Source organism: Microcebus murinus, chromosome 12 (genome assembly GCF_040939455.1).
Source record: "Microcebus murinus isolate Inina chromosome 12, M.murinus_Inina_mat1.0, whole genome shotgun sequence".
NCBI lineage: Eukaryota > Metazoa > Chordata > Mammalia > Primates > Cheirogaleidae > Microcebus > Microcebus murinus.
This window is the reverse complement of record NC_134115.1, coordinates 86,983,887-87,001,421: the sequence shown is the minus strand read 5'-3', so window position 1 is coordinate 87,001,421 and position 17,535 is coordinate 86,983,887. Positions and strand designations below refer to the sequence as shown.

Genomic DNA, 17,535 nt, shown 5'->3' with positions numbered 1-17,535 from the left:
ACCGATGCAAGACTCTCCCCATTTTACCTCACCCCCAAAAAGATTCCCCACAGGAGACGTAACCCCGCCAGCTTTGCTGTTCACCGCCGGGCCCTACTTCCTTCTCTCCATCACGTTTTCCCCGAGGACAGTAAGAAAAGAACCACTTCCGGCTGCAGAACATGGCGGCGCCCATTATAAGTACCACATTTGGGGACGGGACCGTACGGCGCTTCCGTCCAGATCCCAGTTTTTCTGCGAAGCTGGGTTGCGGGCTTCAGATATGGGGTCCGCCCGCCTGGCGCAGCTTAATGGGCTTTTCGCTGCCTATAAGCCCCCGGGGCTAAAATGGAAGCACCTGCGGGATACCATTGAGCTGCAACTTCTGAAAGGTGAGTGCCTCGAACCAGACCCAGGATCCCGCTCCCATTCTCCTGGAAGTCGATCTCCGCTTCTGGTTCTTCCAGCAAAACAAAGTCACGTGATCTGTGTGCCTGGATAAGCGGTTTCCTTACCGTCCTGTATGTTTCATTACTTCTCATTTTCTCCTATATTCAGCTGGGGAAACTGAGTCTGTTGTCATAAGGTTGATAAGTAGTAGAGTTAGGATTTGAACCAAGTCTGTTCTTAACTACTGCTATTCTGTTCTCTACACCATGTTCTCATCAGTCCTCTACATCTGCGGTCCCCAATCCCCGGGCCATGGACCCATACCAGTCTGTGGCCGCAGAGCTCCCCATCCGGCAAACCCCCCCCCCTCCATCCTGTGGAAAAATTATCTTCCATGAAACTTAGGAACGGGTGGGGGCGCACAACAGGAGGTAAGCGGCGGGTGAGGGAGCAAAGCTTCATCTGTATTTACATGCGGTCCCCATCCCCGTCCCCCACACTCCATCCTTGGAAAAATTATCTTCCATGAAATGATCCCTGGTGCCAAAAAGTTTGGGGACCGCTGTTCTACATCATCATACTTTCGTCCCCACCTCTGCCCCCCTGGTGTTGGGACAGAATTGACGAGATATCCTCTACTTGTGTGTGTTTAGGTCTCAATGCTGGGAAGCCTCCTGCCCCTGAACAGCGTGTTCGGTTCTTGCTGGGCCCCTTGGAAAGCAGTGAAAAGAAGGAACTGACCCTCACAGCCACCAGTGTGCCTACCCTCAGGAAACATCCACTGGGTAAGGCAGATTAAAGCAGGATCCTGTATGTCACTTCCCAGGAAATCCCTGAGTAGAGTCAGTGTCCTAGCACTCAGACTTCTGTGCCAGGCCTTTGGAGGTCCAGAATGGGGATGATGAGTTAATATTAGAGCAGGGGCCGGGCTCAGTGGCTGACGCCTGTAATCCTAGCACTCTGGGAGGCTGAGGCAGGCAGATTGCTTGAGGTCAGGAGTTCGAAACCAGCCTGAGCAAGAGCAAGACCCCATCTCTATTATAAATAGAAAGAAATTAATTGGCCAACTAATATATATAGAAAAAATTAGCCGGGTATGGTGGCACATGCCTGCATTCCTAGCTGTTTGGGAGACTGAGGCAGTAGGATGGGTTGAGCCCAGGAGTTTGAGGTTGCTGTGAGCTAGCTTGATGCCACAGCACTCACTCTAGCCTGGGCAACAAAGCGAGACTCTGTCTCAAAAAAAAAAAAAAAAAGAGTAAGTTAAAGAGCAAAATATTGTTAAAAAAAATATTAGAGCAGGGATTGGCAAACTTTCCTGGAAAGAGCCAGCTGTTAAAATATTTTATGGTTTGCAGGCCGTGCAGTTTCTGTTGCAACTGCTCAACTCTGCCATTGTAGTGCATAATAGCTATAGATAATATCAAAAAGAATGAGCCTGGCTGTGTTTCAATAAGACTTTATTTATGAACACTGACATTTGAGTTTGATATAATTTTCACATGTCACAAAGTATAGTTGGCCCTCTTTTTCCATGGGTTTTGCATCCATGGATTCAACTAACAATGAATTTAGATATTCATTTAAGAAAAATCTTCTGTAGTTAAAGAAAGGATTGGTAAATTTTGGGGGAGGGTGGTCCTTCCTGTGAGGACTGGAAAACCTGCTAGACAAATTCTAAAAGAGCTGTAACATTAGGACTGGTAAATTAAAAAAAAAAACTACGAAGTTCCAAAAAGCAAAACTTGAATTTGCTATGCTGAATATTACATTGAATCCAAACAAATGAAATGATGTGTAGGCATACGTATCAGGTATTATATGTAATCTAGGGATGATTTAAAGTATATGGGAGAGGCACAGTGGCTCATGTCTATAATCCCAGCGTTTTGGAAGGCCAAAGTAGGAGGATTGCTCAAGGCCAGGGGTTTGAGGTTACAAGTTATGATCATCATGCCACTGTACTCCAGCCTGGGGGACAGAGCAAGACCCTTCCTCTAAAAAAAAGGTTTTAAAAAAATTAGGCTGGCGAGGTGGCTCACGCCTGTAATCCTAGCATTCTGGGAGGCCGAGGCGGGCAGATCGTTTGAGCTCAGGAGTTCGAGACAAGCCTGAGCAAGAGTGAGACTCCGTTTCTACTAAAAATAGAAAGAAATTCATTGACCAGCTAAAACTATATAGAAAAAATTAGCCAGGCATGGTGGTGTATGCCTGTAGTCCCAGCTACTCAGGAGGCTGAGACAGGAGGATCACTTGAGCCTAGGAGTTTGAGGTTGCTGTGAGCTAGACTGAGGCCACGGCACTCTAGCCGGGGCAACAAAAATGAGACTCTGTCTCCAAAAAAAAAATAATAATGTATATAGGAGGATGGTTATATGCAAATACTACACCATTTTATATAAGGAATTTGAGCCTCTGTGGATTTTGGTATCTGTGAGTGACCCTGGAACCAATCTCTCATGGATACCGAGGAAAAATTGTATTATTCTCTTGATTTATTTTGAACCATTTAAAAATTGAGGCTGGGCGCAGTGGCTCATGCCTGTAATCCTAGCACTCTGGGAGGCTGAGGTGGGTCGATCGCTCGAGATCAGGAGTTCCAAACCAGCCTGAGCAAGAGTGAGACCCGTCAATACTAAAAATAGAAAGAAATTAATTGACCAACTAAAAATACATATACAAAATATTATCCAGGCATGGTGGCACATGCCTGTAGTCCCAGCTACTTGGGAGGCTGAGGCAGTAGAATCACTTGAGCCCAGGACTCTGAGGTTGCTGTGAGCTAGGCTGACGCCATGGCACTCACTCTAGCCTGGGCAACAAAGTGAGATCCAGTCTCAAAAAAAAAAATAAATATATATATATATTTATATATATATATGAAAATGGAAAAAAACATTTCTTAATTTGCAGGCCATTAAAAAACCAAAAAAATAACCAGTCTTTAGGATCTGGCCTGTGGACTGTAGTTTGCTGTCCCTTTTGCTATTCTGGGACTCAAGGTGGGAATTGAGACCCTCAGGTAGAAATCATAAGGAAGGGGTTTTGGGTTTCTGGGAAAGGGTGACTTTTTAGTGAACAAAGTTGCCCCACCATGGAACTGTTTCTGGCAATGCATCCCTGTCACTAGATTTGATTAAGGCATGTGTCAGGGAGTTCAGGGGCTTGATCAGAAACCTTTAAAACTCCAGCTGGTGATATTCAGTGACTCCCTATGAAGTACCTACTTTGTACTAGGCATTGTGTTCAGCTTTTCCAATTGTGATCTCATTGACTTTTTTTTTTTTTTTTTTTTTTTTTGAGACAGAGTCTCACTTTGTTGCCCGGGCTAGAGTGAGTGCCGTGGCGTCAGCCTAGCTCACAGCAACCTCAATCTCCTGGGCTCGAGTGATCCTTCTGCCTCAGCCTCCCGGGTAGCTGGGACTACAGGCATGCGCCACCATGCCCGGCTAATTTTTTATATATATATCAGTTGGCCAATTAATTCCTTTCTATTTATAGTAGAGACGGGGTCTCGCTCAGGCTGGTTTTGAACTCCTGACCTTGAGCAATCCGCCCGCCTCTGCCTCCCAAGAGCTAGGATTACAGGCGTGAGCCACAGCGCCCGGCCATCTCATTGACTTTTTAACACAATCCTGTGAGATATGTCCTATTCTCATTTCACAAATGAGAAAACTGAGGCTCAGTGTTGATATTAATAACATAGTCTTGATTCAGTAGGCTCTTAACCAGCCTGTACCTTCCCCCAGATTCTTTTTTTTTTTTTTTTTGAGACAGAGTCTTGCTTTGTTGTCCAGGCTAGAGTGAGTGCCATGGCGTCAGCCTAGCTCACAGCAACCTCAAACTCCTGGGCTCAAGCGATCCTACTGCCTCAGCCTCCCGAGTAGCTGGGACTACAGGCATGTGCCACCATGCTCGGCTAATATATATATATCAGTTGGCCAATTAATTTCTTTCTATTTATAGTAGAGACAGGGTCTCGCTCTTGCTCAGGCTGGTTTGGAACTCCTGACCTTGAGCAATCCGCCCGCCTCGGCCTCCCAGAGAGCTAGGATTACAGGCGTGAGCCACCGCACCCGGCCCAGATTCTTGATCTATAGAAGTATAAACACTTGTGGCCCATTCCTGCATTCATTCCTTCAATAGTTATTTCCTGAGCAGCTAGTAAGTTCTAGGCTCTGGGGATAGAACTCTAAACAGACCCAGGTCCTACCTTAAGGAGCCTCCATTTTTGTTTTGTTTTGTTTTGTTTTGTTTTCCCTAGAGACAGGATCTTGCTTTGTCACCCAGGCTGGAGTGCAGTGGCATGATCATAGCTCACTGCAACCTCAGACTCCTGGGCTCAAGCAATCCGCCTGCCACAGCCTACCAAGTAGCTGGGACTATAGGTGTGCCACCACGCCCAGCCAATTTTTAAATTTTTTGTAGAGATGGCATCTTGCTGTGTTACCCAGGCCGATCTTGAACTCCTGGGCTCAAGCAATCCTCTCACCTCAGCTTTTCCAAAGTGCTAGGATTATAGGTATGAGCCACTGTGCCTAGCCAGGAGCCTCCATTTTCTTACCAGAACTCTCCTTCAGCAGAATTGGGCAGGGACTCCACAGTCTTGATCTGATTGAGCAAATGGACTTCATTCTTTTTTTTTCAGTATGTGGACCAGCATTCACCAGTCTGAAGGTTGCTGTGGGACACCGGCTGGATGCCCAGGCTTCTGGGGTGCTTGGTAGGTGATGTGGTAAGCCTGGGGGTGCAGCGATACGGGCTTGGGGAAGGATCAGGGAACTGCCAGGAGCCCAGCATACTTTTTGCCTGACACCCACTTCTCACCACTGCCCCCCTCCCCTGATTGCTGCCCCAAGTCTGCTCAGCTGGGGAGATTATTGGTGAGAGGGTGGCAGTCATAGGATAATAATCACAATCGCTGACCTTGATGGAGTGATTCCTACATATGACATGTGTTTCAAGGCTCTTTGTGCACACTAATTCACCACAATGATTTTATTAGATGGATGATTTTATGGATAAAGAAAGGAAGGCTCCAGGAACTTTGGTGACTTGTCTTGGGTCACATGGCTAGTGAATGCCACTGGCCCAGAGAGGGAAACCATCATCGTGTTATGGGACAGCCAGGCGTGTGACTCTAGCCCTACTGGCCAGGGTCTGGATGTTGCTAGAGCTGGATACACAAAGCCCTAGTCATGAACCATCTGTGTCCTCAGCGTCAGGTGGTAGCCACATCCTCCAGCTGTGACAATCATAGTCTCCTTGTCTTGCTTCCTGGGGCGTAGGCAAACAGACATGATCTCATGACCCTCTCCTTGTTCTTCTCCAAAAGTGAATGCAGGGTCATTCTCTCCTTCAGCCAGAGGGAGAAACACCAGAAGAAAGACAGGAAGTGGCCACAATGGCCACTGTTCACTGGGTTCCTCATTTGTGCTGACTACTTCCTGCCTGTGCATTGCCTCCTTTTTTAGAGACAGAGTCTCACTGTTGCCCAGGCTAGAGTACAGTGGCATCATTGCTCACTGCAACCTTGAACTCCTGGGCTCAAACGATCCTCCTTCCTCAGGCTCCAGAGTAGCTGGGACTACAGGCACACACCATGACACCCAGCTAATTTTTCTGTTTTGGGTAGAGATGGGGTCTCACTCTTGCTTAGGCTGGTCTCAAACTCCTAAGCTCAAGTGATCCTCCTACCTCGGCCTCCCAAAGTGCTAGGATTACAGGCAGGAGCCACAGCACCCAGCCAGGCTACTTTTTAAATTTTTTGTAGAGACAGAGTCTTGTTAGGTTGCCCAAGCCGGTCTTAAACTCCTGGACTCAAGTGATCCTCCTGCCTCGGCCTCCCATAGTGATGGGATTACAGGTGTGAGCCACCACACCTGGTCAAATTGCCTCCTTTAATCTGCACAACACCTATGGGGATCAGACATCATTTTTACCTACATTTTACTGATGAGCTTGTGGCTTAAAGAGGTTGAAGGTTATACTTGGAGCCATTGCTGATTTGAGCACAGGTCGTATGACTGGGCCAGTGATCTCTTTTAAGTGTATCAGAATCCCCTTGCTGAGGAGCCTAAACCCCTCTCCACCTGAGTCATATTCAGTACCTATGGGTGAGGCCCAGAAATCCACATTTTAACATATATCCAGAGGAGCTCACTTGCTCCCCGTGGAAGATCTCGCCCTCTTGCTGGCTTCAACCACATCGGAGAAGGGAGTGTTCTGATGGCAGGGGTGAGGGTGAGGGCACAGATTCCCAAGGGGATGGGAAGGGGGTGCTAGGTGTGAGATAAGGCTGGTTGTCTTTCAGTGTTCGGCGTGGGACAGGGACGCAGGCTCCTCACCGACATGTACAATGCTCATCTCACCAAGGTATGAGTGGGGGCAGCTCACCTATCCCTTGTTCCTTTCCCAGAGGGGTCACCAGGATACCTCTAAAGCTTAGAGGATTCCATAGGGAAGCACCAAGGCTGGCCACAAGCATTTTTTATAGTCATGTGCTGGGGAGGCTATGAAAACTACTGGCATTAGTATGTGCTGACCGTTCTGCGCTGAGCACTGTTCGTGGATTCCCTCATGGCAGCCCCACAACTCGCTATAAAGTAGAATCTGTTGTTTACCCTATTTTACAGAAGAGAGAAATGAGGCTCAGAGAGGGGATGTTGCTTGCTCAGGTCACACAGCATTTCTAGGGCTTTAAGACCTGGGATTTAAACCAGATCTCTATAACATCAGAGCCAGATCACAGCACGCTTCCATTCTCTCCCCTAGACTGGGAAGTCGATGTCACCATGAAGCCCTCAAGGAACATGCCATCCAGGGTGGGGCTATGGCATCTGGTACCACAAAGTATGTGAACAGGTGCCATATTAGGGGCCCACAGTTTTAGTGATTAAGAGGACAAATTCATCTGGGCACGATGGCTTACACCTGTAATCCTAGCACTCTGGGAGGCCAGGGCGAGCCGATTGCTCGAGGTCAGGAGTTCGAAACCAGCCTGAGCAAGAGTGAGACCCCGTCTCTACTATAAATAGAAAGAAATTAATTGGCCAACTAATATATATAGAAAAATTAGCCGGGCATGGTGGCGCATGCCTGTAGTCCCAGCTACCTGGGAGGCTGAGACAGGAGGATTGCTTGAGCCCAGGAATTTGAGGTTGCTGTGAGCTAGGCTGAGGCCAGGGCACTCACTCTAGCTTGGGCAACAAAGCGAGACTCTATCTCAAAAAAAAAAAAAAAAAAGCACAAATTCTAGCGGGGCAGTGGCTCACTCCTGTAATCCTAGCATTCTGGGAGGCTGAGGCAGGAGGATTGCTTGAGCTCAGGAGTTCAAGACCAGCCTGAGCAAGAGTGAGACCCTGTCTTTACTAAAAATAGAAAAAATTGGGGGAGGGGCAGGCCAAAAAAGAAAAAAGAAAGAAAATACTAGCCAGTCGTGGTGGTGAGTGCCTATAGTCCCAGCTACTTGGCTTGACCCCAGGAGTTGGAGGCTGCGGTGAGGTAGGATGATGCTCCAGCTAGCCCTGGTGACAGAGCAAGACTCTCTCTCAAAAAAAAAAAAAAGAGCATAAATTCTGGAGCCAAATGGCTTCATTTCAAAACCCAGCTTCTACCATTTTGCTGCTGTGTGTCCTTGTGTGGATTGCTTAACATCTGTGTGCCTCAGTTTCCTCATCTCTAAAATGGAGATGATATTAATAGTATTTCCCCTTCAGGAAAAGTATATTTGGAAGATTAAATTAATGACTGCATGTAAATTGCTTAGCACAGTTCCTGGCACATAGTAAATATTTAGTAAATGTCACTATTGTCACCATCTCTGTCATCATCATTATTGTCACTCTTATTTGTGGCAGAGGCAGTTACTTGCACAGACGTATAGGAAGGGGAGTTTCTGCAGCAGGGAGGAAGAAGGCCTTGATCCAGGTCATGAAAGCTTAGTCACGTCAGAGGGGTGGAGAGAAGCCCCAGGGCACGCTAGGAGGCCTCAGCGCGGTAAATTGTCAGGTCAGGCTGCAGCGGAGAGACACCGAGCCACCCAGACAGCGATCTTGAAAGAGACCTGCTGACTGGGAGCCAGGTACCGTGTCTCACTGAATCTGCAACAGTACTGTGAGATTGGCCCTGCCACTGTCCCGATGTCACAGAGGAGAACTGGGGTACCAAGAGAGCAAGAGAGCTGCCAAAGGCCTCACAGCAGAGCCTGTGCCCTTCCCTGGGGGCAGAGGAGCCGCTGGGCAGGGGCTGGTACGTGAACTCCCTGAGGGAAGACCTGAGAGCCCTAGCCTCAGTCTCACACCTCCGCAGCGTGAACTGCTGGCACTGAGAGTGGGGACGCTGACCGGGTGTTCTCTTCCCTGTCCTTGAAGGATTACACAGTGCGTGGCCTCCTGGGCAAAGCCACAGATGACTTCTGTGAGGACGGACGGCTGGTAGAGAAGACGACATATGGTGAGAGCCTGGGGGAGCCCAGGGTGGCTGCCACCGCCTCCCTCCACGCTTGCTTCCCTCGACTCCTGCCCTTGCCTGGGCCACGCTGATCCCTTTTCATCTTCTCTTGACACACCAAGCTCAGGCTGGGACTTTGGATACACCATCTGGCTTTTCCTCGCCTAGCTCAAATGTCACCTCCAAATACTCTGGTTTCTCTTCACATGGTATAAATTTTTCACCTTTTCAACCATCATCTCCCTGGAGAAGTCTTCTGTAGCTTCTAGAGTTGGACTGGATGGACTCTCAGAAGAGTGACTAACTAATGATTTGTGATCGTTTAACATCTGTCTCCCCACCAGACTCACCCATGAGGGCAGGATTATGTGGGTCACTCCTCTGGTCACACATACAGCACCAGGCCTGGGAAGTGGGAGGTGCTGATGGATGGATGGATGGAGGATGGATGCCTCATTCTTCCCTTCCTGCTATGCCTGTGTGCTAAGACATTCCATGGGATCTATTGCATTTGCTCATTTTACAGATGTTTTTTGGACCCAACGCTGTGCCATCCACTTGGGGGCCATATGATAACTCAGACAGAGCCCCTTCTCTCAGTGAACTCAGCCCAGCCCACACAACTACACCTCCTGTAGAAAACAGAACATCTGGCAAAGCAGCCCTACATATTTGTACACATCAGTATACGTCAACATCCAAGAAAGCTAGAGTTGGTTACAGAATTGACACTCCTAGGAGGAAGGAAGGGGAAGCTAGAATTTGTGGGGATGGGAAGGAATGATTGTTGTTGCTAGTCTAAATATATATATATATATATATATATATATATATATATATATATATATAAATTTATTTTTTTTATTTTATTTTTATTTTATTTTTATTTTATTTATTTTTTTTTTTGAGACAGAGTCTCGCTTTGTTGCCCAGGCTAGAGTGAGTGCCGTGGCGTCAGCCTCGCTCACAGCAACCTCAAACTCCTGGCTCAAGCAATCCTCCTGCCTCAGCCTCCCAAGTAGCTGGGACTACAGGCATTCGCCACCATGCCCGGCTAATTTTTTTTGTATATATATTAGTTGACCAATTAATTTCCTTCTATTTTATAGTAGAGACGAGGTCTCGCTCTTGCTCAGGCTGGTTTCGAACTCCTGACCTCGAGCAATCCGGCCGCCTCGGCCTCCCAGAGAGCTAGGATTACAGGCGCAAGCCACCGCGCCCGGCCTTATTTTTATTTTTTATCTATGTTTTTTTTTTTTGAGACAGAATCTCACTCTGTCACCCTGGGTAGAGTGCAGTGGCATTATCATAGCTCACTGCAACCTCAAACTCCTGGACTCAAGCAGTCCTCATGCCTCAGCTTCCCGAGCGGCTGGGACTACAGGTGCAAGCCACCACACTCGGCTAATTTTTTCTATTTTTAGTAGAGATGGGGTCTCGCTCTTACCCAGGCTGGTCTGGAACTCCTGAGCTCAAGCAGTCCTTCTGCCTAGGCCTCCCAGACTGCTAGGATTACAGATGTGAGCCACTGTGCCCAGCCAGTCTAAATTATTTAAAAACGATTTAGGGGCCGGTGCTGCGGGGGCTCACGTCTGTAATCCTAGCACTCTGGGAGGCCAAGGTGGGCGGATTGCTCAAGGTCAGGAGTTCAAAACCAGCCTGAGCAAGAGCGAGACCCTGTCTCTACTAAAACTAGAAAGAAATTAATTGGCCAACTAATATATATAGAAAAAATTAGCCGGGCTTGGTGTCACATGCCTGTAGTCCCAGCTACTCGGGAGGCTGAGGCAGTAGGATTACTTGAGCCCAGGAGTTTGAGGTTGCTGTGAGCTAGGCTAACGCCATGGCACTCACTCTAGCCTGGGCAACAAAGCGAGACTCTGTCTCAAAAAATAAAAATAAAAAAGATGTAGGTATCAATTATATAACTAAAAAGTAAGGTAAAAATCAAAGAAAATAAAAGTGCTAGGAAAGAGACACAGGAGCAGAGAGGTAGGAGCCAGGAGGAAGGAGCAGCATGCTCCAGGAAGGGCTTCCTAGAGGAGGCAGCATTTGAGCTGGGCTGTGAGGAGGTGGGGAGAGGCAGTGGCAGGTACATCTAGGTAAGACCACAGCATGAGCACAGCCAGACCAGGGGGAACCAGAGGTCTAGGCCCTTCTAGGCTAGCAACCCTTTGGTCCCCACACCTGTTCTTGGGGCTCTGCCCTTGGAGCCAGAAGTTGGTACCTGCCCTGACTGAGCCCCATGATCAGCCTCGTGGCAGAATTTGTGGCTCTGCTGCTGTAGCCACTCAGTGGGATCAGTGGGCAGAACACTTCTTGCTGCCTCTTTCTGCATTTTGGGCAGATGGCACACTCTCAGGGTCTCTGGCTTGGGAAACCCAGACTGGGGCTTAAGAGATCTGGCTTAAAATAATGGGCAAGTACATCTTTGGGCTTCGTTTTTTTTTTTTTTTTTTTTTTAAATAAGAGACAGGGTCCAGCTTTATGATCCAGGTTAGAGTGCAGTGGCATAATCATGGCTCACTGCATCCTCTAACTCCCAGGCTCAAGCAATCATCCTACTTCAGTCCCCTGAGTAGTTGGAGCTACAGGGGTGCACCACCAAACCCAGCTGATTTATTTATTTTGAGACAGAGTCTCACTCTGTTGCCCCAGATAGAGTGCCGTGGCATCAGCCTGGCTCACAGCAACCTCAAACTCCTGGGCTCAAGCGATCCTCCTGCCTCAGCCTCCCGAGTAGCTGGGACTACAGGCATGCACCACCATGCCTGGCTAATTTTTTCCATATATAGTTTTAGTTGGCCAATTAATTTCTTTCTATTTTTTTTAGTAGAGATGGGGTCTTGCTCTTGCTCAGGCTGGTTTTGAACTCCTGACCTTGAGCAATCCTCCTGCCTTCACCTCCCAGAGTCCTAGGATTACAGGCGTGAGCCACTGCGCCCGGCCTAATTTCTTTCTATTTGTAGTAGAGATGGGGTCTTCTTGCTCTTGCTCAGGCTGGTTTCGAACTCCTGACCTCGAGCAATCCGCCCACCTCGGCCTCTCAGAGTGCTAGGATTACAGGCGTGTGCTACCACGCTGATTTTTTTACTTTTTGTAGAGATAGCGTCTTTTTTTTTTTTTCCGGCGTATTATGGGGGTACAAATGTTAAGGTTACGTATATTTCCCATGCCCCTCCTCCCCCCAAGACAGGGTCTTGCCATGGCGCCCAGGTTGTTCTGGTCCCAAACTCTTGGGCTCCAGTGATTCTCCTGCCTCAACCTCCCAAAGTGTTGGGATTACAGGCGTGAACCACCATGCCTGGCTCAGCAGAATATGTTCTTTTTTTTTTTTTTTTTTTTTTTTTTTTGAGACAGAGTCTCACTTTGTTGCCTAGGCTAGAGTGAGTGCCGTGGCGTCAGCCTAGCTCACAGCAACCACAGACTCCTGGGCTCAAGCGATCCTTCTGTCTCAGCCTCCCGAGTAGCTGGGACTACAGGCATGCGCCACCATGCCCGGCTAATTTTTTTTCTATATATATTAGTTGGCCAATTAGTTTCTTTCTATTTATAGTAGAGACGGGGTCTCGCTGTTGCTCAGGCTGGTTTTGAACTCCCGACCTCGAGCAATCCGCCCGCCTCGGCCTCCCAGAGAGCTAGGATTACAGGCGTGAGCCACCGCGCCCGGCCTTTTTTTTTTTTTTTTTTTGAGACAGAGTCTCACTTTGTTGTCCAGGCTAGAGTGAGTGCCGTGGCGTCAGCCTAGCTCACAGCAACCTCAAACTCCTGGGCTCGAGTGATCCTTCTGCCTCAGCCTCCCGAGTAGCTGGGACTACAGGCATGCGCCACTATGCCCGGCTAATTTTTTTTATATATATATCAGTTGGCCAATTAATTTCTTTCTGTTTATAGTAGAGACGGGGTCTCGCTCTTGCTCAGGCTGGTTTTGAACTCCTGACCTTGAGCAATCCGCCCGCCTCGGCCTCCCAAGAGCTAGGATTACAGGCGTGAGCCACAGCGCCCGGCCTAGAATATGTTCTTAACCTGGAGTCTGAATGGCTTTAAGAGATCTGTGAGCTCCTTTAAAATGTCCTCAAAATGTTGCTTTCACATGTATCTTTCTGAGAAGAAGGTCCAGAGCTTTCATCAGATTCTCAAAGGCCTCCCAGCCACCCCTGCTATGAGAATCCCTCCAAAACATCCCCGCTCTAGATTCCAAGGATGGGGCTGATGTGGGGGAAAAGTTTGCTATGGCCCATCCCCACTTGTGTACTGACAGCCCTCTGCCTTTTCCAGACCATGTGACCAGAGAGAAGCTGGACCGCATCCTGGCCATGATCCAGGGCTCCCATCAGAAGGCCCTGGTGATGTAAGTGGGGCCCTCGGGGACATGCTGGGAGAGCGTGGAGAAGTGTCTGGGGCAGACTCCACGCATCTTGATTTTAGAACCTGAAACCACACAAGAACTACCCATTTCTTTCTCGGCACGCAGAATTGCTTCTGGGTGCCAGATTTTTGGCATTGGGAGGCCAAGAGGAACAGGAGATGCCAGCTGTTGTCTGGGGAGTATATGATCTCTTGGGAGGAAACCAGGAATCCGCATCATCATAGCACAGAGCCCAGGAGCAAGAGTAGCCTCGTCCTGGGAGCTCAGGCTATGGAGCCAGCCTGGTTGGGATTCTTGACTCTGCTTGACACAGTGGTGTGGCCTTGAGTGAATGGCCCACCTGCCTGGGAGCCTCACATGCCTTTTCTGTACACTGGGGATAGAAAGAGCCCACACCTTAGGGACATGTATTGATGGCTCAAGGGGATCAGGCAGGTACTTGAGCAAAGTGACTTGCAGGGTGTAGGGTGACACCAGGAGGACAGCCACCTGAGGTGGGGGAGCCTGCTGTGATCAGAGAAAATGCCCTAGGCAACATCATTTCAAGGACCAGTGTGGAATTGCCAAGTAGCTGTGGTTGGGGAGAAGCAGGTGGTGGGAACGCCATGTGCCCAGGTTCGGGGTAAAGCAGCCGGCCGTGTTCAGAACCAGGTAGGGAGCCCGGCACGGGTGTGAGGTATCTGTGGAAGGAGTGAAGGGAAGTGGGACATGGTTGGCAAGGGCAGCCATTTTCAGGTTTGAAACAGCCAGTGCACTGCAGTTCTATTTCTGGGGGCCATGTGGAGAAAGGACCAGAGGGGACAAAGGCAGTAGACCAGGGAGTAGGCAGCAAGGACAGTGCCTGGGCAACCACCAAGAAGGGCCCAACCTGTATCTGGGGCATGAGCCGTGGAGGAGAGAGAGGGGCGGAGTAGGGCAGACAGCACCACAGGGCAGCATCAAGGAAAAGGCTGGTGGACAACTGGGTTACTGGGTGTTGAGACGGGGAGGAAGACCCCATGGAGGAGGACAACATTGAGTCACTTTGGGTTGGCTGAGAGTGAGGAACCTGTGGGCTGTCCAGGCTGAGATGCTGGAGCCAAGGGCCCATGTGGAGGTTTGGAGCGGTCAGCATGCATGACTGTGAAGCCAAGGATTGATTGCAGGGGACAAAGAGGCTGCTGCCAGGGTGGCTGTAGGAGCAGGAGTGGCAGGGCACATGGAAGGTGAATGAAGAGCTTCCGGAAAGGTGCCTTTCGTGAGTGGGGCAATAGTAGGGGCAGGTGGTGGGCCCAGCTCCTCACCCCATGCTGTCGGCAGGACTGAAGCCCCCTGCTGATCCGCAGGTACTCTAACCTTGACCTGAAGACCCAGGAGGCCTACGAGATGGCCGTGAGAGGCTTAATCCGGCCCATGAACAAGTCCCCCATGCTGATAACCGGCATCCGATGCCTCCACTTTGCGCCTCCGGAATTCCTCCTAGGTATGTTGCCCCAGGAAGTTGGGGCACTGAGATGGGGCCCCTGGGTTTGGGGAGTCACTGTGGAATGCTCTTGTGGATGCCACTGTCCTCTGGCTCGGCCAAGGCAGACACATGCCAGCCCTGATCCCTGCTGGCCAAGGCATCAGGCGCTGACTTCCTTCCCAGCCCTGGCCCTGGAGTTGGCTTATCACAGAGCGCACAGAACAAAAGCTCTTCTATCTCCTGCCAAGTCACCCTTTGAAGCCAGACCTTAATAAGCAAGGTTATATTTAGCGGCTCATTTCCAGAGCTGCCAGTGGTTCAAGTTGTCACGGGCCCATCAGACACAACTCTAACTCCCAGTGCCCCCAAGCTCAGTGCCCCACTTATCTTTGTTCCTTTTGTGTGCTCCCCACCCCTCACTCCTTTCCTCTCTGTTGATCATGTTAATTCGTACTCCTTTGCTTGAGCACTGACCAGAGCTCTCCCAATGCTAAGCACCTTCTAGAAATGATCTCTTTCACTCCTCATAGCCCCTATTTTACAGATGAGAAAACCAAGTCTTAGTGCAGACTTCTCAAGCCAGCCCCCCACAGATCACCTGGAGATCTTCTTAAAAGGCAGATTCTGACCCAGCAGGTCTGGGCAGGACCTGAGATTGTGCATATCTAACATACTTTCAGGTGGCACCCACAGGGCTGGCCCCCAGGCTGCACTCTCAGTAGCAAAGCCTAGAGAGCTAAGGTGTCTTGCTCAGGTCTCTTATGTCACTAGGAGGTATCCATGGGGTGTGGATTCAGACCAGCCAGACCCCAGAGGCTGTGCTCCTGACTGCTGTGCCCATCATTGTGTGTCCCTGGCAGAGGTGCAGTGCATGCACGAGACACAGAAGCAGCTGCGAAAGCTGGTGCATGAAATTGGCCTGGAGCTAAAGACCACCGCTGTTTGTACCCAAGTGCGGCGTACACGAGATGGCGTCTTCACACTGGATGATGCCCTCCTGAGGACCCAGTGGGACCTACACAGTATCCTGGATGCCATCGAGGCTGCTGCCCCCCGGGTAGCTGCAGAACTGGAGAAGAGCTTGAGCCTGGGGCTGGACACCCAGCAGCTCCCCAGTCCACGCTGGCCCTGGGACTCGGAGGGCCTAAGCTCTGCCTTGGGGCTGGAGAGTGATGTGGGGCATTGAAAGGCCAAGCAGCTGCTGGGGCAGCGGGTGGATAAATATAAGAACCATATAAGCTGGAACTGATGGCTATGCAGAAAGTGAGAATAGGGGAAGCTTTTTTGCATGTGACACAAAGCTCAGAAGCTGTAACAGAAAAGATTGCTAGACTTACCCAGTTGAAAAGAAAAAAACTTCTGTATGGAGGAAAAAACAACAAACAGATGACAGACTGATAACAGTATTTGCACTATCTTTAAGGACTAATATTTGTAATATACAAAGAGATTTTAGAAAGTAATAAGAAAAAGAGGACAAGAAAATTGGCAAAGAATATGAACTCCATATTAAAAGAAATCCAACTCTGGGAGGCCGAGGCAGGTGGATTGCTTGAGGTCAGGAGTTCAAAACCAGCCTGAGCAAGAGCAAGACCCCGTCTCTACTATAAATAGAAAGAAATTAATTGGCCAACTAATATATATAGAAAAAGTTAGCCGGGCGTGGTGGCGCATGCCTGTAGTCCCAGCTACTCAAGAGGCTGAGGCAGGAGGATCGCTTGAGCCCAGGAGTTTGAGGTTGCTGTGAGCTAGGCTGACGCCACGGCACTCACTCTAGTCTGGACAAAGTGAGACTCTGTCTCAAAATAAATAAATAAATAAAAGTAAAAGAAATCCAGATGCCCAATAAGCCAGAAATGGCACCCGATCTCTTTAACACTGAAAGACACAGATGGAAACGAGATGCCTTGCCTTTCCGAGTGGGAAAATTAGTAAAAAGATACCTAGCATTGGTGATGAGGTGACAAAATGGGCAGTTCATACCATTGGCAGGAATATAAAACTATACCCTTTTAGGAGTAGTTTGGTGGTACGTACCAAAATGTGAACTGCCCCTGACCCAGCAGTTTCATTTTCAGGACTCCATCTTCCAGTGTGGCTGCAGACAGTTTTAAGTATACAGATGTTCATGGCTGCATTGTCATAGTAAAAAAAAAGTAGGAAGTGTAGTTACTGTTCCTCAGTAAGGGACTAGTTGAATAAATACGGCCTATACAGGGGCAAAAAATATTCAAGGGAAATTATAAAACTATGGGATTTTTTAGCCCTTTCTTTTTTCCTCCCAATTTTATTTCTCTAGGCTTTAGATTTTTCGGCCCCAGGTATACCTTTTTTTTTTTCTTTTTTGAGAGAGAGTCTTACTCTGTTGCCCAGGCTGGAGTGCAGTGGCATGATCATAGCTCACTGTAACCTCCAACTCCTGGTTGAAGTGATCCTCTTGCCTCAGCTTCCCAAGTAGCTGCCTGGCTAATTCTTAAATTTTTTTGTAGAGATGGAGTCTCACTATTTTGCCTCAGCTAGTCTTGAACTCTTGGCCTCAAGCACTCCTCCTGTCTCTGCCTCCCAAAGTGCTGGGATTACAGGCTTGAGCCACTGTGCCCAGCCTTTTTATAAATTAAAAAATTTTTTTAGAGATGAGGGCTTGCTCTCTTTCTCTGGCTGGAGTACAGTGTCATGATTGTAGCTTATTGCAGCCTCAAACTCCTGGCCTCAAGCAATAGCTTCTGAGTAGCTGGAATTACAGGTACGAACCACTGGGCCAGGCCCTGGTTGCCCTTTAGCTTCCATCCATTTGAGTCTTTCCCTCTTAGAATGCTTGGGCTAGAAGAATGTAGCTGGCTTCTGGTTAGAGCTCTAGTCGACCCTGAGGGGAAGCCCTGGAATGTCTCTGTCCCTGTTTGTC

At 48.9% G+C, this 17,535-nt stretch overlaps 1 protein-coding gene and 1 non-coding gene across 2 annotated transcripts; one reads left to right on the top strand and one right to left on the bottom strand.

The window, feature by feature from the left end:
- Window positions 1-4: 4 nt before the first annotated feature.
- Window positions 5-16,596, top strand: TRUB2 (TruB pseudouridine synthase family member 2). Its single transcript, XM_012772094.3, has 8 exons — window positions 5-371; window positions 1,023-1,154; window positions 5,018-5,092; window positions 6,683-6,744; window positions 8,742-8,823; window positions 13,099-13,171; window positions 14,515-14,651; window positions 15,494-16,596. Exons 1-8 carry the CDS (start codon window positions 5-7, stop codon window positions 15,817-15,819), a joined length of 1,254 nt encoding a protein of 417 aa, XP_012627548.3. The 3' UTR covers window positions 15,820-16,596.
- LOC142874696 (U7 small nuclear RNA) lies at window positions 2,004-2,066 on the bottom strand. Its single transcript, XR_012922339.1, has one exon. It is a non-coding gene; the product is annotated as a U7 small nuclear RNA (small nuclear RNA).
- Window positions 16,597-17,535: the final 939 nt, after the last annotated feature.

Bases quoted from the DNA above. Each gene is read 5' to 3' on its own strand.
- TRUB2 (XM_012772094.3), top strand. From the start codon at position 5: ATGCAAGACTCTCCCCATTTTACCTCACCCCCAAAAAGATTCCCCACA. The intron at 6,745-8,741 runs GTATGAGTGGGG...CTGTCCTTGAAG, and splicing joins ACAATGCTCATCTCACCAAG to GATTACACAGTGCGTGGCCT. The intron at 13,172-14,514 runs GTAAGTGGGGCC...GCTGATCCGCAG, and splicing joins CATCAGAAGGCCCTGGTGAT to GTACTCTAACCTTGACCTGA.